Genomic DNA, 26,066 nt, shown 5'->3' on the forward strand with positions numbered 1-26,066 from the left:
TCAGTCTCCCACCTGTGAACAAAGACAGAACACAAAAAGAGAAATTACTCTGGCTGGCTGCAGCCTCTGCCTCCTCCAAACCACGTTGGACTCGATGGCCTCTGACCTTCCATTCAGTTCTAGATCTGTTCCAATCCAGTTCTAAATCCACGAAGCCCCCATCTCTCCCTTATACCCCACAGACCCTTCTCTACTCCAATGAACAATTTTAATCACATACCATTCTTCTGTTTGGGAACCCACAGCGACTCTTTATTGTCTAATACACCAATCCAGTTTCTTTTTCCCAAGACTGACATTCAAGGCCCTTGCCCAAAGTGGCTTGAGCTAATATTTCCCACCTTATTTTTTATCCCAACGTGCATCATCATCCAACCGTGGGCAGAACCTCATACTTTTTGGCACATAAAATGCTTATTTCTGTGTCTGTGTCTTTGATCATGGAACAGAAAGCTCTCGGATGGCCTCTGCCTTTTCTCCACTTTTCCAAGGCTACATTAAACCTCACGTTCTCCATGCTTTACAGTTGACAAAGCATAACAATGGCATAAAGTAGACAGCACAAGTATTGTTCTTATTGTACAGATGAGGAAACTGAGGTTCAGAAATCACTTGAGCAAGGTCACACAGTAGGCACACAGGTACTGGAGCCTGGGTGATCAGATTCCAAGTCTAATCCCCTTTTGATCCCATCTCAAGCCAGCTTTAGAACTTCCTAAGATCTGTGTCTTCGTCCTCTTCTGGCTTCTCTCAAGCACAAAGACAGGGCTGGGCACACAGACACTCTGCAAATATTTGTTGACCTGAGCTGAATCTCCCTGATCTCATCTGAGAGCAGGGGTGAGTTTGGAAATGCTGCCATGTCCTCACCTTACCCTCATGTAATGAAAAAAGGTTATTGTTAAGAACCTGTCTGTGCTCTTTCATTTTCTAATTAGAATCAATAGTTTAAAACACTTCAGAAATTGGGTTTTTTTTTTTCCATTCCTGTGATTTTCTATATTCCCATTTCTTGCAAACATACCCTTTTCTCAGTTTGGGAGGAAACCTATTCAGGATCACCCTCTGAGAAGCAGGATCAGAAGAGAGCAGTCAGGTGGGGCGAGAACCAGAGACCATAATACACAAAGACTGGTTTAAAGAACTGGAGAGAGTTCAATTGGCCCGGAGACCAGAGACTTAGGGGCTTCTTGAGAGGCAGCCCAGATAAAGAGCTAGTTTATAAAGGAAATACTCATCAATGGTAGAGCTGTAGTCAGGTCTCGAGTAATGTGAATAATTAATTCCTTGAAGTGGTAGGATGTATTTGAATTCTCACTATTTGAAGTTATAATTAGAGAAAATTATGGGCATTGGTCTCAGCACAAGGGAAATGAGGCAGCTCTGATTTGGATAATGAGACCACTCCATGGGAACTTTTTGTTTGGTCTAATCCAGACCTAGATATATCATAAATCAGAATTCCTGGGTAGGTGGTGAGTTCCTTGTCACTAGATATGTTCAAGTGAAGGTGTGATGACTGACTGCTTATCTGAGGGGATTCAGGAGGATGGCTAGTTTAGTTGAGAACTGAATGAGAGGACCTTTAAGGTATCTTTAAGTTCTGAGAATCTATGATTCGATGAAGAGATTGCTCAATGGATGGAGAGCTGGGCCCAGAGTCAGGAAGACATGAATTTAAATATAGCCTTAGACATTTTCCAGCTGTATGACCCTGGATAAGTCCCTGGAGAAGGAAATGGCAAACCAATTCAGTAACTTTGCCAAGAAAACCCCATGGAGCGTACCAGCATGTTTTATAGTTCACAGGATCACGAAGAATTGGACAGGATTGAATGATTGAACAACAATAACATGATTTTATGAATCTGTGACTTGTTAAATCATGAGCACCCCAATTGGGCAATCAGGCTAAGGTCAAAAGAATGGGACAATTTTTAACCTATATTGGATTGCTTGCTGTCCAGGGGTGAGGGATGGGGAGGGAAAGGAGGGAGAAAAATTTGGAACCCAAAGTTTTGCAGGGGTGAATGTTGAAAACTATTTTTACATGTATTTGGGAAAATAAAAAGAAGGATATAGCTTCTGCTATATAGTTCCTCTTGTGGTCTAACCATAGTGTCCCATACTTTCCCTACCCTGCTCCCCATTCAATAAATTCCACTACTTTCCTATTACCTCTAGAATCAAATATAAAATCCTTTTTTAGACATCTGATGATATACTTGGAAAATGCTTAGCACAGTGTGTGGCACATGATAGGTGCTTAATAAATGCTTATTCCTTCCCGTTCACAAGAGGGCTGCCTCCTATCTTTCCAGTCCTTAACCTAATTCTGATTCTGAAATCCAGGGATTTGAAGCGTCTTTACTTTGTTTATCTTTGTTCTCATGCCTGGCACACTTTCCCATCCCATCTGAGCCTCTTGGCTTCCTTCAAGTCCCAGCTAAAATCCCACCTTGTACTAGAAGCTTATCTTGATCCCTCTGAATGCCAGTTTCTTCCCTCTCCGACTGTCTCCCAATTTATCCGGTGTATTGCTTGTTTGTGCTTGGATGTTTAAATATTGTCTCTTCCATTAATTGTGTAGCTTCTTGAGACCCTTTCTTCGTATCCCTGGAATTAAGCCCAGTGCTCGGTACATAGCATATTCCTAATAAATGCCTATTGTCTGTTATAAAATACCTTGAGAATTAGGGGTTTTATGTAAGTTTGGGGAAATTACTGACTGGGTCTCAAAACCCCTATTTGTACAATGCCTGTTTTCAAAAGGGTTTTCTGAAGATTTGATGAGTTTTGTTTTCCTGAAGATGAGTCTGCTCTGTAGAAACAGGAGTCATTATCACCCACCTGAAGAGCAGACAGTAAAAGGCACAGCCAGTTTGGAGCAGGAGAAAGAGCAGAAAGATGCCACGGGACAGACACAGAACCCTCCGCGGCCCGGCATGGGAACAGGGGCCCTTGGCTGCATGTTTCTGCAAGGGAGAAATTGAAAATTTATTCTCAGTTCCTTAATAAGGACCCAGAAGTAGGAACAAGGAAGGGTTCCTGTGGGAAGGAGATCTGTGCCTCTGTGACTTGGGAAATCCTATCCCAAATCTGAGGTAAAAACCTGGTCTCTACCAAGTGATTGTGATCAGGTTAAAAAGCCTTCTTGCCAGTCTCCAGTGTCTATGGGAGAAGCAGGGCTTCATGGGAATGTTTGGGACAGCCTGGGGACCTGGGAACATGAAGGAGAAAATAAAGAGACAGAGAAAGAGAAGAGAGAAAAAGGAAGCCAGAGGGGAAAGAGGAGGAATCTCAGTGAGACTGAGACAAAAAGAAATAGAAAGGGAGAGAGATGGATTGAAAGAGACAGAGACAGATGTGTGTGACTGACAGAAACAGAGAGGCAACAGGGGTGTGTGTGTGTGTGTGTGTGTGTGTGTGTGTGTGACACAGAGACAGAAAGAAATGGGAGATAATTAGATAGGGGTAAAGGACATTAGGAGAGAGAGGGAGAAGGAGACATATAGAGATAGAGCAAAGAGAGGAAAAGACAGGAAGAGGGAGAGAAAAACAGAAGAATATCCAGAGATGAGGAAATAGATGCAATGTGAGGCAGAGAAAGTATGCAGAGAAGTGGAAATAGATCCTCAGAAAAAAGGTCAACAAAGACTGAGGTGAAAGGGAGGAAAAGCACTGTGCAGACACTCAGAAACAGGTTAAAACCTAGGAGAAAGTAACCATAGAGCCGACAGATGAAGTCAGGAAGGGATGCAGATGCCCACAAACACAGTGGGTACAGAAATACACACACACACACAGGAGGAAAGACAGAGCCAGACAGGAAAGAAGGGGGAGGAGGCTGGCTCCAAGCACACACTAATATTCTCAGGGAATTTGGATTGGGAAAGTGTGATGGGGAGAATCAGAGGAGGGAGGGGGTGATCCAGAGTCTATCCCACCCCTGTTCCCACCCCACCCTCCAGGACCCCCTCTCACTGGCAGGAGAAGCAAGCTTTCTACATCTCTTTGCAGCAGGGCTATAGTCTGGTGCAGCTCCTGGAAGTGATGCTCTGTGCCCACAGGCAGGGCCACGGCTTTGGCCCTGGAGGCGATGCTGGCGGCGGCAGCCCTGTATCCAAGGGGGGAAAGCAGAGAGGAGCTGGCTTATTCCCAGGCCTTCTCCACGGAGAAGGGGAGGGGGCAGATGGAGAGGGCTCACCATGGCCTGGAGGTTCTCCGCCTTAGTCTCCCATTGGCCTTAGACCACAGATGGCCTAAGGGGGAGACCTCTTCTTCATCGTAAGGGAGGAACTTGGAGTTCAAAGAAAGCAAATCAATTGCCTTCGGTTGTTGCTGTGGCTAAGTTGGCTTTTAGTCACGTCCTGATGTGACCCATCTGAGTTTTTTTTTTTTGTAACTTTTTATTGATAGAGCCCATGCCAGGGTAATTTTTTACAACATTATCTCTTGCACTCACTTCTGTTCCGACTTTTCCCCTCCCTTCCTCCACACTCCCCCCCCAGATGACAAGCAGTGCTATACATGTTAAATATGTCGTAGTATATCCTAGATACAATGTATGTGTGCAGAACCGAACAGTTCTCTTGTTGCACAGGAAGAACTGGATTCAGAAGGTAAAAATAACCCTGGAAGAAAAACAAGAATGCAAACAGTTTACATTCATTTCCCAGTGTTCTTTCTTTGGGTGTAGCTGCTTCTGTCCAACATTGATCAATTGAAGCTGAGTTAGGTCTCTTTGTTGAAGAAATCCACTTCCATCAGAACACATCTTCATACAGTATCATTGTTGATGTACATAATGATCTCCTGATTCTGCTCATTTTGCTCAGCATCAGTTCATGTTAAGTCTCTCCAGGCCTCTCTGTATTCCTCCTGCTGCTCATTTCTTACAGAACAATAATATTCCATAACATTCATATACCACAATTTACTCAGCCATTCTCCAATTGATGGGCATCCACTCAGTTTCCAGTTTCTGGCCACTACAAAAAGGGCTGCCACAAACATTCGTGCACATACAGGTCCCTTTCCCTTCTTTAGTATCTCTTTGGGGTATAAGCCCCATAGAAACACTGCTGGATCAAAGGGTATGCACAGTTTGATAACTTTTTGAGCATAGCTCCAAACTACTCTCCAGAATGGTTGGATTCGTTCACAACTCCACCAACAATGCATCAGTGTCCCAGTTTTCCCGCATCCCCTCCAACATTCGTCGTTATTTTTTCCTGTCATCTTAGCCAATCTGAGTTTTTAACAAAGACACTGGGCTGCTCTGCTTTTTCCTTCTCTGGTATTTTTTTTACAGATGAGGAGCTGAGGCAAAGGGGCCGAAGAGAGTTGCCCACAGTCACCCAGCTGGTGTCTGAGGTAGAATTTGAACTTGGGAAGATGCGTATCCGCTATGGCACCACCTAGGGACTATTAAGATAAGCTGGTTCTCCTGACTCTGGGCTCATTCCAATACTGTGATCGTGGGGTTGTGACAGGGAAAGGAGTTATCGGTCTTGCGATCAAAAACCCCCATTCTCCCCCGGCCAAGCTGGTGACGCGCCTTGGAAATCTCACCGGCGCTTGTGGGCCCCCGGGGCCACTGGGGGATGCTGTGATGCGCCAGCTCTGGGCTCAGACTTCCGGAGTTCGAGGCCGTCTCCGCGGGCAAACCGCTTAAGCCTCAGTTTCCTCTTCTGTAAAATGCCCTGGAGAAGGAATCGGCAAACTGCCCCCATAGCCTTGCCAGGGAAACCTCAAGGTGACAGTCAGACGGGCCTGAAAAGAGTTAAAGGGCCATCCTTTCTCAGGACAGTTCTTGGCCACACCGATCCCTGCATGGGCTGCGTCCCGAAATGGGGGTTCCGTGGGCTCCGTCTCCCAGCGTGAGTCAGAGGAAGAATTCCTGCTCCACTGAAGAATGGAATAATGGTGGAGGTCAGACCCAAAGAAAGGGTACGAGAAGGGGAGGGACTCTGGGTGTGGGATGCTACAAATAACACTGCCTCCTTCCTCTTCTTCCTCCTTTGTTAGAAGGACTGACTCTCTGGGAGAGGGAAGGAAGGAAGTATATTGGGATGTGTGGATAAGGCAAAAACAATGTATCATTTTCAAAAACTGAGTTTAAATTTATATTTAATTTGTTTAAACTCAAGAGTTTCAGGAAGTCGGCCTAGTCAGTTGCCCCACACTGCCTGATGTCCCCGGAACCAATGTCATTTAGTCCAGCTCTGCCCCCTCGGGGTCCCCGCTGCTTTTGCTCTGAGGCTTTCCGGGGCAACGAGTCTATGATCCCGGGCTCAGCTCCAATCCTGTGCCTGTTCTGCTCGCCAAGCTCTGGAGAGACTGAGTAAGTGCGGTCCGTGGCAAGAGAAGGGGACTTGCGGGGTGTGAGGTGCCTTTCGGGCTTGTTTCATGCACATAGGAGCGGTTTGACCATGGGAGAGGGGCCCTAAATTCTCTCACCGGCCCCTGGGGAAGCTTGGTTTTGGGGAAGACTTTTTCTAGGGCCCTGCGCAGCGGCCTCTCCCCACCCTGTGTTCAGCACCTACCTCATCCCACCTGGTCGGTGTGCCCTTCCCCCAAACCTGGATGCGTCCCCCTCCCCCCTCCCTCTCCCTTTACCAGGCTTCCCCTGTGCCATCTGGCACGTACTGCCTACCCGCACGCTGCCCCCTCCCTCCTTGCCTGCCACACGGAGGCAAGGAGAGCAGTCAGCCTGACATTTCCCAGAGACCCTCAGGCATCAGAGCCTGGGATGGGGAATCCCTGGGTTCTGGGCCTCCGTGCCCAGCCCGGACCCTGGCAGGAGCTCTCTCCCTACATCTGGGGATCACTGTCCACAGGGAAACAGTTGGCTCCAGGTTTGGGGACGGGAGAGCGCCGTGTGTGGCTACAAATGCCCCTGTGTCGTCCTCCCGGCTCAAGGACCCCAGCTGCCAGATACCTAGCTCAGCTGGGGAGATGTGGGGAGCAGGAGGTTACCTGGAATCAGGCAACTAGAGAGGGGACAGGGGGTGGAGGAAGTGCACATGACTGGGTGCATCTGGGAGTGAGGTCGGAACATACTCTCCTGGCCTTTTGTGCTGCTGCCACGTGAAGAATGGGGGGAGAGGAGACCCCTCCCCAAACGGGGTCTCATATAGAAGGCAGGAGGCAGAAAGGCAGGGGAAGTTATACCTGAAAGCCCTGCCTCAGGACACTGAGAGCCCTTATGTTACCCATCCCCAGCCTCCCCAGGACTTCCATTTGTGCTCCCTCGTCGGCCCTTCTGGGGCCGGGCTCTCCACCTTGGGGTTTTCTCAGCCTGTGCTGCCCTCCCTCCAGCTTCTCCCATACCCCTTTATACCCAAGGACTCCATTACCTCATTACATAGACTGAACCTAGATCAGAGGTACTGGGGCCATGTGGTGCATGAGGCCGGGAGGAAGGAGTCAGACCACCGAGAAGCTGCCCTGCAACTCACCCGTCTACTCACTTTGGACAAGTCTTTTCCCCTGGAGGGGAAGGGCTGGTTTTCACCTCTACCATCTGATCTAACCCAGGAACCACTTCATTTTTTTTTAAGTTTGGTGCCCTTCTCTAAAGTGAAAATGGTTGTTAGGCTCACAGTGCATTTGCAGCCAGATCTCACAGGGCTGTGAGGAAGGAGCTCTGTAATGCTTCCCAGTTGGTGCAAGTGTAGGCTGCCCATCCAGTTGCATGTTTGAGGGTAGTTACTATGAGCTTTTCATCCACTTTGTTTTCTCTCTGTCTCTGCCTCTGTCTTTTTCTCTTCCTTCCTTCCTCCATCCCTCCCTCTGTCTCTCTCCCCCCCTGTCTCTTTGTTCTGTCTCTCTCTGTCTCTCTCTCTCTCTCTCTCTCTCTCTCTCTCTCTCTCTCTCTCTCTCTCTCTGTCTCTCTGTCTCTCTCTCTCTCTTTCTCTTTTTTTCTCTGACCATGTTCTGGGACTCAACAGAATGAGAACATTACCAGCAGAGAAGACCATTTGGATAAGCTGCCTATCAGTGATGTTTTCCAGACACTGGCAGATGCCTTCAGTACCCACATCCTCTTGGTGGACAGCTCATTTGATGTCGATGCTTTGGGCAGTGGACAGCTGAAGAATTACTTCCTCCACGGCAGCTATTACAGAAGCTTGTTTCATGTTAATGTACTTTGTGTCGTGGAGGCTTCACCTTGTTTAAGGAGGACCACAAACAAAGCAGGATCTTGTATTCTTGATGGCTGCCAGAGGCCTGGATGCCTATATGTAATCTGCTATAGAAATCCAGCAGAAAAAGCCTGCCTCTCCCTTCCTGTGTTTTCATCAATGACGGGTTGAACTCACAAGCCAGATTCAGGTATATACATGGGAGAAATAAATAATATTTGGACATTCAGTTGTCTTGTTAAGGATCCATTTCTCATATTTATGTTTTTACTGGGTTCTTCTGGAGATGGGATGACCTGATCCAAAGGAAAGATTATGATGGTAGGAGTTTCAGATAAAGTCACAAGTGGGTAAAGAAAGGAGAAGTCTGGAGGTAGTTCCTTTCCCATTACTCCTCATAAGGGGCACCCCAAAGTCCTAGTGAAGTTTTCAGTTTAATTAAATAGCTATTAGCTTTAACATAAAACAATTAGCTTTAATGGCTTAAAATTACACTGAGGCTTTTGGGGCATACTGCCAACTTTGCTTATATACACAACTGAGTTGGTAGGAAGGATAAGGTTGTACCAGGATGGAGCTAACCCCTCTGCTCCAACCTTGCCAGACAATGCGCCATCCCTCCTGTGCCTGTGCCCTCTGCTCCCCATGATGGCCCAAGTGCCTCCTTTCAGCTGAAGCGCTCCCCTAAGCCAGATGTCCAAATCATTCTGCCAAGAAGTCAGGGGGAAAGGACTCGCCCTTCAGCATCTCAGCAGCCAAAGTTACTGAATCTAGGGCCTGCTCCTCTGGATGTCGAGGCTTTCTTTTCTCTCCTCTCCCCTTCCTACCCCTCCACCTGATCTGTCTTTCCCGGGCTATATCTTAGGTTCCAAAATCACTCCTCTCTTTCTAGCCCACGTCAGTATTTCCAGTCACCCCCATTTTCAGAAATGCTCTGATAACCTCATTCACACTGTGGTGTTAATAACTTAGACCATTCATGTGTGACCCTTCCTAAAGGGATATGTCCCCTAACCCCAAAGAACGAAACCCTTCTGTTAGAGTATCCAGTGGCAGGGAGTGTTTTGATCAGGGGTATGCCAGAAGTCCCCAATCATGCTGTGCAGTCAGCAGTCTCTTCCCTTTTTGCAGCGAGTTGGACTTCCTTCCTGCTGGAATGGGGGGCTGCACTTACCTCATCTCCTGCATGTTCTGAAGCAAAGTCTGCTGCCCATGGAGCAGGACCCTTATAGAGGCAGAATTCTGCAAGAGTCAAAGGGGGGGCATTCAGTGAAATGGCCTGAGGATGAGGGATGACCCTTTCCCTAGGGCTACATCCTAGCTAGTCATAGCCAACTGAACCCTTGGAGTCCCAAATTATTCTTTCAAAACTCTGTTCCAAGCTCACTTCCAGGGAGTCTTCCCCAGTTAACCTTGTTTGTATGATCCAGTCACTTGAAAGCTTCTTGAATATATTAAAGCTCGGTCCCTATATTCAGAATTAGGAGACCTGGGTTTGAGTTCGAATTCTCCTACTTCCTTGGAACAAGCCTTTTCATCTCTGAGTTCCTCAGTTTCCTCATTTGTGAAATGGGAATAATAATACTCATTATATAGGATTGTTGAGTGGCTCAGATGAGAACATACAGAAGCTGTATGAGAATAGGTTGTACCATCCCTATCATTCCAGGGGTACCTTGAGAATGGGGACTGTATCTGCTCATTTCTCTGCCTCCTTTCACAGTTTTTTACCCTAGGGCCCTTGCTGAGAGGAGGCCAATCGGGCCATTGTTTAGACAGCTCACTCCTCAGGATAACAGCTATCTTTTCTGCCTTGTAGAATACATGATTATATGGACCTATCCCTGATCTTAATTTAGACAGGTTAGAACTTCTTGACCAATGGCTTGCCCCATCATACCCTGGGAAAGAACCCTGGTTTTAGCATCAGTGAGCTTATCCAAGGTTCCTGCCTAACTGTGTGACCTTGGAGACCAAAATGCCCCTCTGCTATGCTCTGTGGGGGTCTGGAGATCAGACCTGCAGCATTCAGTGACCCTCATCCCAAGAGAAAAATTTTTAGGGATTTTTCCCCACTCTTGCCCCACCCCAAACCTAGCCTCCTCCCTTCAGATCTCTTTCTTCTCCCAATCATTCCCAGCATAAGCAGCTTTAGCTCAAGGGATTATGAAGCTTAAAGTCATCTGCCATCAGAGCTCAGCAAAACTCCCAATCCTAGCTCTACTCTTGGAGATCCAGCCCAGCTGGGCACACCTGAGCAGAGCCGGCCTGTCTGTTCCTTTTCCCAGGCTCGGCATACTGGTTTTGACAGCCAAGGATTTGCTGTGGGCTTGATACTGGCAGATGAAAGAAGCTGGGGCTGGGAGGATTTCTGGGCATCTGGGCATTAATCAGGTGATACGCCAATCACACGCAAAGCGGTGTGTGAATTAGCCCCAGTTCTATTCCTGTCATCAGATGGTAAGCCTGAGCCCAAGAAATGGGCATTTTTAGTCCCTCGGCCTCTCCCAACCCTGGCTAAATCCATTCACAAATGCATTTATTTCACTGGCTCTGCAAGAATCTATTCCTGCTTTTAATAGCTGGCATTTACACAGTACTTTAAGGTTCTCAAAGCACTATTCCTATTTCTCATTTGAGCCTCACAACCATCATGGTAAATAGATGCTATTATTATCCCCATTTTACAGTCGAGGGCTGAGCTAAACGGTGGTTTGCTCAGGGTCATACAGTCAGTAAATGTCTGGTTCTGCATTTGATCTCAGGCTTCTTGACTCCTGGCCTATCACTAATGGTGCCCCTTTTTTCATTTGGTAATCTTACTTTCCTTTTACTCTGTATGGAGTAGTGAATGGGAAGGTCACTGAACAGACAAATGGATTCTGGTACGAGGTCTGTGTGACTTAGGGGATGCCTCTTAACCTCTCTAAATCTTTAGGAACCATCACAGAATTTAGAAGGGGAAGTCCCCTTAGAGAAGGTCTTCTCCGTCAGCGCCCTCATTTTCAAGATGAGGAAACCAAAACTCAGAGACATTTAGTGATTTGCCCTAAATCACGGTGCAGAAATAGTAGGAATTCAAACCCAAACCTTCCAGTTCCTATCCAGTGCTCCCCTACCCCTTGCATCTCATTCCCTCATCAGTTTCTCTATAAAATCTCTATATCTACAAATTATCTATCTATCAAATAAGACTAACAATTTGTACATGACCTAACTCACAAGACTGGCAAGAGGGAAGGAAGCATTTTGTAAATTGTAAAACGAGCTATAAATGTGAAGGATTAGTCATTTCTCCACTCCCTAGAGCATTACTATCATTAACACCATTGTCATTATTATTGCTGAACCCTATAAATTAATCCTTTCCTTTCCCTTCCCTCCAATAATTCTCCACTGCACCACTCACTCTCAGCCCTGCCCTGCAGAGTCACGGGAGCATAGTTATTTTATCCACTCCTGCATATTCTCAAAGGTCTCCCACCCCCCCCCCACCTCCCCACCCCCCAGCCCCCCACCCCCCGACTACAAAGAGAGATAGACTTTTGAATCCCCCTCCTTCTTCCCTTGATGAATTTGGGGTGCCTGCTGGAGGCAGTCACTCACCCAGCCATTTGCCGGGGCTCCATCAGTCTCCAGCTTCTCCTTGCCCAAGTGTCTCAAGGACTGCATCTGACCCCTCCACTGTCCCACAGTCTGAGTCACCTTCCCTGACAGGTCCTGGAGCTCCGTCAGGACCTGGCTGTGTCTCTTGAGAGTTGGTTCTAGGTCAAGATACCCTTCTTCTGGGCAAGGAGAGTACATGGGGAGTCAGTTGGGGAGTACTTCTGGGAGTGGGGGGTAAGGGAAATCATGTGGTCTGAGTCTCTGGCTGCTTGGCCTTCTAGGGATGGATTGACTTGTTCATGGTCCCAATCCCTGATCTCTCCCTGGGGTTCCTGGCTGTCTCTCCCAGGTAGTGTTCCCAACCCTTCCCCTCTTAATCCCGTTTCTGGGTCATGGTCAAGTGGTCTAGGAGGGAAGAGGATTAATTATTCTGCTCAAGTTAATGAATAGCTACATGAGCAGGACATGGTGAGGTAAAGGAGGATAGCAAAAAAGAGACTTTGGCATTTCCAAACTAGAATAGAGGGATCAAGATGACAGGATGTAGAACTGGAAGGAGCTTAGAAGTCAGCTAGTCCAACTGACTCATTTGACAGTTGAGGAAACTGAGGCTGGTAGACCTCTTAGGCCAGGGGCCCTCAAACTTTTTAAGTAGGGGGGCAGTTCACTGTCCCTCAGACTGTTGGAGGGCCGGACTATAGTATAAACAAAAACTTTGTTTTGTGGGCCTTTAAATAAAGACACTTCATAGCCCTGGGTGAGGGGGATAAACGTCTTCAGCTGCTGCATCTGGCCCATGGGCTGTAGTTTGAGAACCCCTGAAATTTAGGCAGTAAGTGGCAATCTTAGGATTTGAATTCAAGCCTCTGACTACAAATTCAGTAGTCTCTCTATTATACTACCATCATTTCTCTGGGTCTGGGGGTGGATGAGGTGGGTTGGGTAACTCTTACCCCAGGAGGAGATGGCCAAGTCTAGCTTTGGAGAAGTTTCCTTCTGGTGTTTGAGCTCCTTCTGCACATCCTGCAGCTGATACTGGAGCCTCTGTTGCTCAGATTCATGAATGACATGGTGGGGAGCCTGAGGAGAGAATTGGGTGGAGGAAGGATGAAGGGGCAGGATGAGCCCACTGAGAATAGTCTGGTGTCATGTGGTGGGAAATCATGCATTAGCACCAGCCTTGGCCATGAAGTTCCCATCCACATTGGAAGGGACAGGGAGAAAGAAGAAGAAACAGAACTCTAGAAGAGAACGTGCCCAGAGGAGGCCGGGAGGCTGCCCTTTCCCAGGAGAGGGAACTGAGTAAGATACGCTCACACCTTGTGATCAGCCAGCCTTGTTCAGACTAGACTGCTGGGAAGGCTCCCCTTCATATGAATCATTCATCAGCCGAGTTTCTCTACTCAACATAAAGGTACACTCCCTAGCTTGGGTGACAATTCCTCCCTCATGCGTCTTCAGATCCTCCAGATTAAGCTAGCTGGGGGCCAGAAGCCAGAAGAAAAGACTGCTCAGTGTGAGCCAAGAACTTCATTTTCCCTCCCCCTCCAAGAAGGGACCCAAGTCATACTTTACCTCTGGAGCTGGCTTGCTGAGGCTGAAGGTCAAGAAAGACAAGATATCGTGGTCATCTAGAAGTGGAGGGGACACGACAGGTCAAGGACTAAGACTCTAATTCCTCTAATATTCTTTCCTCTACTCTTTGTAATCCCAGCACAGGTAGTATTATATACCCCAGTCTCTAAGTTCCTCCCTCTTGCAGAAAACTGCTTCATAGACTTTGCAGAGAAAATTATTACCTGTGGTCAGCTCTCTCTTCCCCCCAAGGCAATGTTTTAGATTCCTGCAATATCATACACTTCCTATTATCTCCTCCTATGAATATCTGAGTTACTCATGGTTGAACTCACTCTGAACTTCTCCTCCTCGGCCACCTATCCAGGTACTCTTCCCTTCTGTTTTCTCCCACTAAAATGTGAGGAGTGGTGACTGTTTTGCCTTTATATCCCTAGTACTTATATACTTTATATCCCTAGTACTTAGCACAGTGGCTAGTACGTTCTAAGCATTTAATAAAAATTATCTATCTCTCTATCATGAGTCAGACTTTCTTGACAAGGTAATTTCCCTATTGATGTCCTTGATTCGATTCCCTCCTGGATCTTCAGGACTTTTCCCTTTGATCAATTCCCTCCTCCTAATTTTCAATCTTTCTTTATTCATTGGCTCTTTCCCAGTTGCCTACGAACATTCCCAGATCTCTTCCATCCTTCAAAATTCTTCATTTGATCCTGCCATCCCCTCAAACTATCCTCCTTTAGCTCTTTTCTCTTTTATAATTAAACTCCTTGAAAAAAAAAAAAACTGTCTACATTCATTGTTTTTTCTTCCTAATTTACTTCTCAGCCCCTTGCAGTCTGGCTTCTGACCAAGGCACTCAACTAAAACTATTGTTTCCAAGGTAAAATTGCCAACATTTTACCAATGACCTCAAACGCCCAATCCGGGTATTTACTCAGCCCTCCTCCCCATTCTTGACCTCTCTGCCTGATCTCATCCATCACCTATTCCTTCCTCCTTAATATTTTTTTCTCCCTGACATGGCTCTGTCTTGGTCCTCTTGCTATTTGTCTGATTAATCCTTCACAGTCTCCTTTATTGAATTATCCACACCCCTGTGAATGGATATATCCCAAGACTTTGTCCTTGGCCCTTTTCTCTTATATACTCTCTCCCCGGCACCTTAAATCCAATTATCTCATGTAGATGACTCCCAAACTATGATTCAGCCTTTCTTTCATTTCTGAGCTCCAGTCTCACATCATTAACTGTCTTTTGGGCAGCTACAGCCAGTTCAGTCTCAAACTCAACATATTCAAAATCCCCCTAAACCCACTCTGCTTCCTAACTTTTCTACTTTTTTCTTTTCTTTTCTTTTTTTTGCTGAGGCAATTGGGGTTAAGTGACTTGCCCAAGGTCACACAGCTAGGAAGTGTCAAGCATCTGAGGCCAGATTTAAATCTCGGGGCTGATGTTCTATCCACTGTACCATTTAGCTGCCCCTCTAGCTTTCCTACTTTTATGATGAACTAAACTCTCCTTCTAATCAATTAGTTCAAAACCTTGGAATCATCCTTAACAATACCCTTTCCTTCAGCCCCCCTAACCAGTTAGTCACCAAGTTTTGTCCACTGCACATCCTTCTCTCTCACATCTCTTCTGGCTCTCTACCCTCATTTTGCCCCTTATCACCTCTCGCTCGGATTACAGCCAGAACCTCTAATTGGTTTCCCTGCTTTTGATCTCTTCCCTCTCCAATTCATACTCTGCTTAGCTGCTGAAGGATATTCTTAAAGTGTAGGTCTGACCCTGTTACTCCTCTGTTCAAAAAGCTTCTGTGGCTCCCGGGATAAAAAATACACTAAAATACACTCCTTCCATTGGTGTTTGAAGTCCATCACTGTGGGACTCCGGCCTGCCAGGCTCCTGGCACATCACTCCAAATCCAGTCCAACCCATCGATTTCCTTTTCTCTGCTCCAACCCCCAACTTTGTGCCTTTGCCTGGACTGTCCTGCAGGCCGAAGTGTTCTCTGGGTTCCCTTACACCTCATTACCCATTACACCATATTACTTCTCCAGAGTCGTTCAGCTAGTGTAAGTCAGAGACAGGACCTGAGTGCAGACCTTCCCTCTCAGGCTAGCCCTTTATCCACTATATCTTGCTGCTTCTGTTGTTGAGTTAAACTGAATTCTCAAATCAGGAGCTTCAGGAGGACTTTAGCATCTATTGGGAATCCCCTCTCCATTTGTACTTTGCATTTGACCCATTCTATGAAAATGCTAGATACCTTATCTCTATGGTTGCCGGAGCTGTAACTAGGATAGGGTGAATGGGACTTTTACCAAGGGTATCAATACAGAGAGGGGAGTAGAGGGAACATCACAAATCCTTCCTGAAAGGACTTGCTTCCAGACTTTTCCCTCAGGGACTAGCATTCAAGTGTCTTGCCACATGGTCCTCTGAAATAATAGAGTGTTATCCCCCATATAGGGGACTCTTTGGGGACTAGCTGCCTCCTGCCCTGGCCACTGCATCTGTGATGGAACCATTCCCTGCATGGCCACTCCAACCATCACCCATTGATCTGCTATCCAGGCTCAGTTTTGTCTGGCATGGCTCTAATGGTTGCATTTATCAAATGATCAAAACATAAACAACTACTTGTTGGAGGAAAGCTTTGAAGGCTACATATTGCTCCTCTGGGTCAAATAATTTTCTTTTTGTAATGAAAAAATTAGTTATCACAGTGGGATCTTGACTTTTCTGTACCTTTCAGTCATTTGGGAATTTAACTATGCCTTTAAAGAACCCCAATAGCTTCCCAGTGTAAAAAAAAAAATCTTTTTTTTTCCTTGAGGCAATCTGAGGTTAAGTGACTTGCCCAGGGTCACACAGCTAGGAAGTCTTAAGTGAATGAGGCCAGATTTAAACTCAGGTCTTCCTGACTTCAGGACTGGTGTTCTATCCACTGTGCCACCTAGCTGCCCTTCCCCCCCCCAAAAAAAAATCTTATCTTTTAAATACAAATGTTCTTCTGGCAATGTTGTAGGATTGGAAGTCTTGGGACTCTGAGCCTCTGAGGATGAAAGTGGGACAATCCTTGTTCACAGAGAGCTTACAATCCAGCGGGAGGATTCAAGTTCATGGCTAAGTAGAGCCAAGGTCGTGAGAGGAGAGGGAGTGCCTTAATAAAGGGAATGAGGAAAGGCTTCATGGTGAAGTTATACTGAACTTTGAAGGAAGGTGACTCTTCTAAGAGCTAGAGGTGAGGGAAGAAAACCTAATTATGTTAGGAGTCTGTTGCTTCCTGTATGGTGAGTGCCTCATATGATCCACTATATCCAGCAAGCTTCAGACACTCTGGCCCCCTTCCTTTACCAGCTCTGCTTGCCCCTGCACCCTAATTTATCTGGGGACAGCCTCTGGGAGGACGACGGGCCGCCAGATTTGGGGAATAGCTGGAAGTGTGCCAGGCTTGAACTTGGATCTGCAAAGAGGAGTTTAGGAAATGTGTGCAAGGGAGGGTGCAGGGGACCTTCTTGTACCTAGAAGATTTCTGAGCGGGGAGTGATGCAGACAGACACGGGCCTCGGGAAGATGATTATGGCAGCTGTGCAGAGGATGGTGGATGAAAAGATGGAAATTAGGATAAATAAGAGCTTGTTAATGATGGAACAGGAATCTAAAGGGCGCCATGGAAGGGGAGAAGAGAGGGAGTGGGGAAGGGCTGAGCTGGGTAGGAATGAGAAAGTGAGGAGAGCTGGCGGCACAAGGAGGTTTTCCCTTTGGCAGATGGTGTCTCTGAATTATAGGGATTAGAGTAGGAAGAGATAGGAGTTTGCTAGCCACAGGACAAGGAAAAATCAATTGACTGGGGTCCCCTTGTCCCCCCTTCTCTGTCTTTCTCTGTCTCTGTCTCTCCCACCTTTCCTCCCTTCTTCTCTCTCTGTTTCACTCTCCTTTCTCTCTGTGTCTCTCTGTCTTTTCCTGTCTGTCTCTCCCTCTCTCTCTCTCCCCCCCATCTCTGTCTCTCCTTCTTTCTCCCTCTCTCTCTTTCTCCCCCCGTCTGTCTGTCTCTGTCTCTTTCCTCCTTTCTCTGTCTCTCTTTCTTTGTGTCTCTTGTTTCTGTCTTTTTATCTCTGTTTGCCTGTCTCTGTCTCTCCCTCTCTCTCTCTTTCTCCCTCCCTGTAGCTGTCTCTCTCTTTCTATCTGTCTGTCTGTCTCTTTCTCTCTCACACCATCCTGTGGTAAGAGAAGGCAGCATAAGCTTGGCCTCTATCCAAACAACAGCTAGGTTTCTATCTGCCGCCAGCAGGTGCTGGAGATCACTGGGCACCCAGGTGGCTGGCAGGTGCCCACTGATCAGGTCACAGGAGGGTTGACTGGACTGTCATATTCAATACCAGTTCCCATGCCTCATCACCACCCAGAGATAGATAAGGTCCACACAGAAGGCACCCAGAATCTAGAACTAGCTTTTGGTTTCTCTTGGGTCTGGTATCAAAGGGTCCAAGTTCTATGTGGTATCCTAGAGAGGAGAAGCCTGGTGTTTGACTTCCTAACAGTGATGGAAGACTCATTCATTGTTTTCTGGCAGAAGAAGCAGGATGGAGAAATACTGACTCCACAGATGCAGAAGGGTCCAGGCTAAGGAGCCTTCCAAATACAGGTTCTGAGAAGATCTGAGGTTGGAGCCTCCCCATCCTCGTCCAGGGATGGAGAAAGCAGGGATACGTGTGAGCTTCTCCCTCTGAAGTGAATAGAATATTGGACTGGAAGTCAGGAAGACCCAAATCTGAACCCTGCCTCACACTGTTACTAGCTATGTGATCCATCCTTCACACATGACAGCAAAATCCAGAAAGAAAAGCACTCTACAGTCTTTGAGAGTTGGCAGTCCATAAGAGCAGCAACGGTTTGCCGAAGGATTGATTTCCTGATGGTCCTCATAGCTATAACTGAGAATTTTAGCATTTAGGGCAGGAGATATGAAGGTCATCCTCAGATGATGGGAGGGGGAAGCAGAACACCACCCTATGGGACATTAGTACGAGACTTCTCTTGGAGAGGAGCTCACTCCAATGCACCATCTGATAGCTTCTTATTTTAACTTACTGTTCTCATTAGCTTGGTGCTCAGCTCTGTTGTTTGTGCTGCTGAAAGACTACACCTTCTAAAGTTGGTGCCCTGGGGAAAAACCCCATTTGCCCCATCCAGGTGGCAGCTCAGCATCAGCTACCTGCCAATTTCCCATTTCAAACCCCCATTTGGGGCTGCTAGTGGTCTATTAGAGAAGACCAAACTCAGATCAGTTTTTTCAGCTGATAGGTCACATCACTGATACCACTAAAAACATCCCAGTCTTTTTCACATGATCCCTCTAGTCATGACTCTTCCATTTATTACTACACAGGTGGTATTTTAAAAATTTCATATAAATATAGGATTAAACCTCAAAAGGTCATAATAAATAATTTATCCCAAGTCCTTCATTTTACAAATGAGGAAACTGATATACAGAGTGAAGCAAGTCTTTAGATGCTCCCGTGCATAGGTGACATTATATAAATTGCATCAAATTCTAGAACATTAGCGGATCTCTCCAGTGAGACACATGGTTATTTAGAAGAGACTGGTCTAGCAATCCATACGAGAAAAACCAAGTGGATGAAGAATGCCTAGTGCCCAGATTATGACGTAATTGGGTGGGCAACCACTGAGTTCATCCATTGGTACATATTTAATCCGTCAATACATATCAGATGGCCAGTAATTGAAGAAAGAGAATAATGTGGATAAAGCATGCAGCACTTTAGCAATCTCATGCTACTCTTAGATTCAAAATCCTACATTTAAAAATTTTACCTAATTATATTACGATTCTGTTGCTTTGTGGATGGTGAGGGCCTCATGTGATCCACTATATCTCAGCAAGCTTCAGCCCTTTACACTCTGGACAACTTCTTGCCCACCAGTTCCCCTTGCCCCTGAACCCTATTTTATCTCTTTCCAGTTCAGGTACCATAATCAAATCAATACTGTCATCACTACTCAGAAGCAGCACTCCAATCAACTTTCCTGTGACTCTATCACCATCTCTATGACTTTCTAAACCACAACATACTCATCTATCTTTGTTATCTTGCCTTACTAGAATGTAAACACTTTGAAGGAAGGTCCTATTTTTGAATTTGTTTTTATATTCCCAGGGCTTAGCACAAGAGCTCTGTACATAGTATTCAATAAATGATTTTACATTCATTCTTGAAATAGCGTAATGGTTGAGAATCAAAATCATGGGTGAGCCTAAGGGCAACAGGGAGGCATAAGGTGGGTGTGAGCAGGACTGACCTGGGCAAAAGAAAACAGCCCAAGATCCATCTTCACAGATGTGTATGACTGGAAGCAAAGCTGGGCTAGTCATACAATAGGAACAAGAAATAATAGAAGGGTGACTTGAATGCTGTGTTTGTTTTCTGGAGCTATTAAAGCCTCCTCCCCAGGGAGTTATGGAAATGCACGGACAAGCATCATATGGGAAAGGATAATCAGGAAGGCTGTGATGTGCTTCCGTGGAGGGAATATCCATACCACTGAGGTCTTTGAAGGACTGGGTAAGAGCAAAGTCATTTCTATTTGCGCTAATTAAAACCTGTCCTGATAGATTTAGCCTCTCATTCTGGTGTGTTGAAATCCTCTCAGATCCGGGTTCTATTGTCCCTTGTGTTTACCATTTCACTCAGCTTTGTGTCATTAGCAACTTGGAAAAACATACCAATGTAATCATAGGATTATAGCACCTCAAGATCATCCTTTCCAAGGCCTCATTTTACAGGTGAGGAAACGGAGATCCAGAGACTTTTAAGTGGCTTGCCCAAGTCACAAAGCAATTACATGTCTGTGGTGGGATTTGAACCCAAGTTTTCTGACTCCAAATCCAGTATCCTATCTGATATACATGTTGTTTCCAATGAAGATGATGGATCTAGATCTGGGCTTTCTGAAGGCCTATGGCACACCTGGAACTTCATCCTGAAGGATGGAAAATCGGCCCAGCTGCATGAAGTCGGTCACTTCCTCTCCGAGCCTTCATTTTTCATTTGTGAAGGAGAGGGCCAGGGTGAGATGACCCATAACACGTTTTCCAGCTCTAAGTCCTATATTCACCATTTTACCTAAGTATTTATAAGCCAACTGATTAAAAACCTAATTTTAGAATTTTGCCAATCATCAATGTCAAACTCACTTGTCCAAACTCCACTTCCCCTTGAGCCTTTCTAAAATGGGACCAATAAGAAATGCCATATGGTAATATCTCTCCAATTTTCCATGATTCTCCAGAGGGGCAGACTGTGGGCCAATGACTCCATTGACAAGTTCTTTTTATACTATGGGATGTCATGTATTCAGATCAGGAGACTTAAATCCAGAACAGTTTTCATTTTCTTACTATCTTCACACTTACTTTGGATCCCAACTTCTTCCAAACTACGTTTGACTAATCTTTCCAAACTGAAGAACATTCTTCTTGATGGAGACAATATAGGAGTTGAGTAGTTCTATCTTTTCCCTGTTATTTGTTAACATTACACCATTTGCTTTTAAGCACTTGGTTTGTTCTTTCCATGTTTTTTTATTGCTTCACACATAGATTTTTAAAATCTTTTTTTGTTGTCCTTAACACTATCCAAAAATCTCGGTTCCTGCTGGACTTGACTCTTTCCAACATTATTTTTATAAGCGGCTTTCTTTTGTATGCTTCAGAACATATACTCTGCTATGTACTATCTGCCAGAATTTTCATTTTACTTTTTATCTTTTTAAAACCTTAGATCATCTAAAAATTCCCTGTGCAGCAATACTTAGCTCTCTATTCCTTCTCATAGCAATTATTCATGACCATGTTTATAATTTCATTTTCTGGAAAACTTCAGTGTCTTCCCATTTTCCAACAAAAGAAAGCACAAATTTATTTACTTGGCCTCCAAAGCCCTCCACAATCTGGATTTATACAACCCATCCAGTCTTATCTCTACTGATTCTCCTCTGCTTTAGCTAGATCAGATTCCTCACTTTCTCTCAAATTCATCATGCACCTTTCTACCTCCTTGCCTTGGTTCATAACATTCTCTGCTCCTGTTACACCCTCCCCTTTCTTTCCAATTATCTAAATCTTATTTATTCCTAATTAAAAACATCTAGCACTTCTATATCACTTTTTAGGCTTACAAAGTATTTTACATATTATCTCATTTAATTTTAATTTAATGCGATGTAGATGTCATTATCACCTCCTTTTTTTGGATGAGAAATCTGAGCTCATATAACTAAGATGTCTAAGGTAGTATTTGAACTCAAATCTTCCTGACTGTGTCCAGTATTCTATCAAGGGTACTACCTGGCTGCTTTCCACTTTAAGACCCTTACTCCCATTCCATCTCCTTTAAGAGGTCATCTTTGACTATGTCAGCATAAAGATCTTTCCTCTGAACCACTTAGTGTCTAAACACTTCTTAGTGTCTATGGATTTCATTTGGTCTTGATAATATCATCTTATTAATTGCATATATATATATATCTTATCCTGAGCCCAGCTAAGGAGAGGGAGTCTATCTCCATTCTTCTTCACAATAATACAATAAAGGCTTATGGAATGAGACAATGCTGAGTTTCCATCAGGGTCATCTGTGATATAATTTTAATCACTGCAATAACACACTCTCTCTCTCTCTCTCTCTCTCTCTCTCTCTCTCTCTCTCTCTCTCTCTGTCTTTTTTGCTGAGGCAATTGGAATTAAGTGACTTGCCCAGAGTCACACAGCTAGGAAGTATTAAGTGTCTGAGGTCAAAGTTGGACTCAGATCCTCCTGACTCCAGATATGGTGCTCTATTCACTGTGCCATTTAGCTGCCCTAATTCAGTAACTCTTGATGGCAGCCTTTTCCTAATGTTTCATCGAGGTACAGAGGCTACTCTGGGTTCTTGAAGACTATATAAGCAGAACATAAGCCTTGGCAGGTCTTCCCACACTGGAAAGACATGAATTCAGGCCTGGAAATGACTTTTGTGTTTGTTTCCTGAGGACCATAGCAGCTAAGTGTAGAGATCTCTTCAACAAAATGGTGGGAGGTTTTTTGTTTTTGTTTTTTTTTTTTTTGATAGGGAAACTCATAAATCTAGCTACTAAAATATGAAAGGATTATAATCTGCAACCACTGAAGAGAAAACAATCATTTATTAAGCAGCTATTATATGCCAGACACTGGGCTAAACATTTTACAAAAATTTGATCCTCACAACAACCCTGAGAAATAGGTACTATTATAATCTTCTTTTTACAATTGAGGAAACTGAGGCAGAGAAGTAACTTGCCTATGGTCACCAAGCTAGTATATATCTGAAGTCAGATTCACTTAGTTTTTCCTGACTTCAGGTCCAGCATCCTATCTATTAGGTCATCTAGTTGCTTCTAGGCACCCATCTTGATGAAATCATGGATCCTTGAAACTTTGAAGAAATGGAACTTATGTTCTGAAATAGCCTAGCTTCTTTCTTCAGCAATTTCCTAGCTATTGAAACACCAAGAAAAGTGAAAACAGAGAAGGCTGACCACTGTGTAAAGCTGAGTAATATCCTGCTCTACTTTAAAAAAGTTTTTAAAAAGTTCTTTTTTCTGTAAGGGACCCCTGAAAAGCTAATATGAGTATAGGGTCTGCTGTGTGGTGTATATGGGGACTACTCCATCTGTTAAATAGGAACCCTCCCACTTTCCTGGGCACTAGGGGGCCAGAACTGGCAGCTTTTAAAGCTTTGAGAGAGATAAAATAGCAGAAGAGAGAGATTGTTAAAGATATCATGCTGACCTTTTTGTAGTGGCAAGGAACTGGGAGGATGCCCATCATTGGGGAATGGCTGAATAAGTGATGGTATATGAATGTTATGGAACATTATTGTTCCATAAGAAACGACCAGAAGGAGGATTTCAGAAAGGTCTGGAGAGACTTACATGAACTGATGCTGAATGAAATGAGTAGAATGAAGAGAACATTATACACAATAACAACAAGACTCTGTGATAATACACAAAGAACAAGACAATGAGGTGATTTAAGGCAGAAATAGTAAATGCATCCTTTTCAGACCACGATGCAATAAAAATTACACTCAACAAAAAGCCAGGGGAAAATAGACCAAAAATAATTGGAAACTAAATAATCTCATACTAAAGAATGATTGGGTGAAACAGCAAATCATAGACATAATTAATAACTTCACCCAAGAAAATGACAATAATGAGACATCATACCAAAATGTGTGGGATGCAGCCAAAGCGGTAATAAGGGGAAATTTCATATCTCTAGAGGCTTACTTGCATAAAGTAGAGAAAGAGAAGGTCAACGAATTGGGCTTGTAACTAAAAATGCTAGAAAAGGAACAAATTAAAAACCCCCAGTCAAACACTAAACTTGAAATTCTAAAAATAAAAGGAGAGATCAATAAAATTGAAAGTAAAAAACTATTGAATTAATTAATAAAACTAAGAGTTGGTTCTATGAAAAACCAACAAAATAGACAAACCCTTAGTAAATCTGATTTAAAAAAGGAAAGAGGAAAATCAAATTGTTAGTCTTAAAAATGAAAAGGGAGAACTCGCCACTAATGAAGAGGAAATTAGAGCAATGATTAGGAATTACTTTGCCCAACTTTATGGCAATAAATTCGACAACTTAAATGAAATGGAAGAATACCTTCAAAAATATAGCTTGCCCAGATTAACAGAGGAAGAAGTAAATATCCTAAACAGTCCCATCTTAGAAAAAGAAATAGAACAAGCTATTAACCAACTTCCTAAGAAAAAATCCCCAGGACCAGATGGATTTACATGTGAATTCTACCAAACATTTAAAGAACAATTAACCCCAATGCTATATAAACTATTTGAAAAAATAGGGACTGAAGGAGTCTTACCAAACTCCTTTAACGACACAGACATGGTACTGATACCTAAACAAGGTAGGCTGAAAACAGAGAAAGAAAATTATAGACCAATCTCCCTAATGAATATTGATGCTAAAATCTTAAATAAAATATTAGCAAAAAGATTACAGAAAATCATTCCTACACACTATGACCAAGTAGGATTTATACCAGGAATGCAGAGCTGGTTCAATATTAGGAAAACTATTAGCATAATTGACTATATCAATAAGCAAACTAACAAAAACCATATGATCATTTCAATAGATGCAGAAAAAGCATTTGATAAAATCCAACATCCATTCCTAATAAAAACACTTGAGAGTATAGGAATAAATGGATTTTTTCTTCAAATAGTCAGGAACATATATTTAAAACCATCAGTAAGCATCATATGCAATGGGGAAAAACTGGAATCTTTCCCAGTAAGATCTGGAGTGAAGCAAGGTTGCCCACTGTCACCATTATTATTCAATATTGTATTAGAAACACTAGCCTCGGCAATAAGAGTCGAGAAAGAGATTAAAGGAATCAGAATAGGCAGTGAGGAAACCAAACTATCACTCTTTGCAGATGATATGATGGTATACTTAGAGAACCCTAGAGATTCTACGAAAAAGCTAATCCACAACTTTAGCAAAGTTGCAGGTTATAAAATAAATCCCCATAAATCCTCAGCATTTTTATACATCACCAACAAAATCCAACAGCAAGAGATACAAAGAGAAATTCCATTCAGAATAACTGTCGACAGCATAAAATATTTGGGAATCTATCTACCAAAGGAAAGTCAGGAATTATATGAGCTAAATTACAAAAAACTTTCCACACAAATAAAGTCAGACTTAAACAATTGGAAAAATATTAAGTGCTCCTGGATAGGTCGAGCGAATATAATAAAGATGACAATATTCCCTAAACTAATCTATTTATTTAGTGCTATACCAATCAGACTTCCAAGAAAATATTCTAATGATGTAGAAAAATAACAGCAAAATTCATATGGAATAATAAAAGGTCAAGAATCTCAAAAGAATTAATGAAAAAAAAAATCAAATGAAGGTGGCCTAGCTGTACCTGATCTAAAACTATATTATAAAGCAGCAGTCACCAAAACCATTTGGTATTGGCTAAGAAATAGATTAGTTGATCAGTGGAACAGGTTAGGTTCACAAAACAGAATAGTCAACTATAGAAGTTTAGTGTTTGACAAACCCAAAGATCCTCACTTTTGGGATAAGAATTCATTATTTGACAAAAACTGCTGGGATAACTGGAAATTAGTATGGCAGAAATTAGACATGGACCCACACTTAACACCATATACCAAGATAAGATCAAAATGGGTCCATGATTTAGACATAAAGAGCAAGATTATAAACAAATTGGAGGAACATAGGATAGTTTATCTCTCAGACTTGTGGAGGAGGAAGAAATTTGTGACTAAAGATGAACTAGAGACCATTATTGATCACAAAATAGAAAATTTTGATTACATCAAATTAAAAAGCTTCTGTACAAACAAAACTAATGTAAACAAGATTAGAAGGGAAGCAACAAACTGGAAAACATCTTCACAGTTAAAGGTTCTGATAAAGGCCTCATTTCCAAAATATATAGAGAATTGACTTTAATTTATAAGAAACCAAGCCATTCTCCAATTGATAAATGGTCAAAGGATATGAATAGACAATTTTCAGACGATGAAATTGAAATTATTACCACTCATATGAAAGAGTGTTCCAAATCATTATTAATCAGAGAAATGCAA

The 26,066-nt window shown here is 43.7% G+C and overlaps 1 protein-coding gene across 1 annotated transcript in view; it reads right to left on the reverse strand.

Moving 5' to 3' along the window:
* The window catches only part of LMAN1L (lectin, mannose binding 1 like), a 42,514-nt gene continuing 16,448 nt past the window's right edge, over positions 1–26,066 (reverse strand). Inside the window, exons 7-12 of the mRNA XM_031949375.1 lie at positions 13,332–13,387; positions 12,710–12,836; positions 11,757–11,941; positions 9,325–9,392; positions 3,985–4,117; positions 1–12 (exon numbers count right to left, since the gene is read on the reverse strand). Of these exons, the coding sequence (XP_031805235.1) occupies positions 1–12; positions 3,985–4,117; positions 9,325–9,392; positions 11,757–11,941; positions 12,710–12,836; positions 13,332–13,387 (581 nt within the window). The remainder of the gene's footprint in view (positions 13–3,984; positions 4,118–9,324; positions 9,393–11,756; positions 11,942–12,709; positions 12,837–13,331; positions 13,388–26,066) is intronic.

The sequence above is a fragment of the Sarcophilus harrisii genome, chromosome 2 (genome assembly GCF_902635505.1).
Source record: "Sarcophilus harrisii chromosome 2, mSarHar1.11, whole genome shotgun sequence".
NCBI classification, from domain to species: domain Eukaryota; kingdom Metazoa; phylum Chordata; class Mammalia; order Dasyuromorphia; family Dasyuridae; genus Sarcophilus; species Sarcophilus harrisii.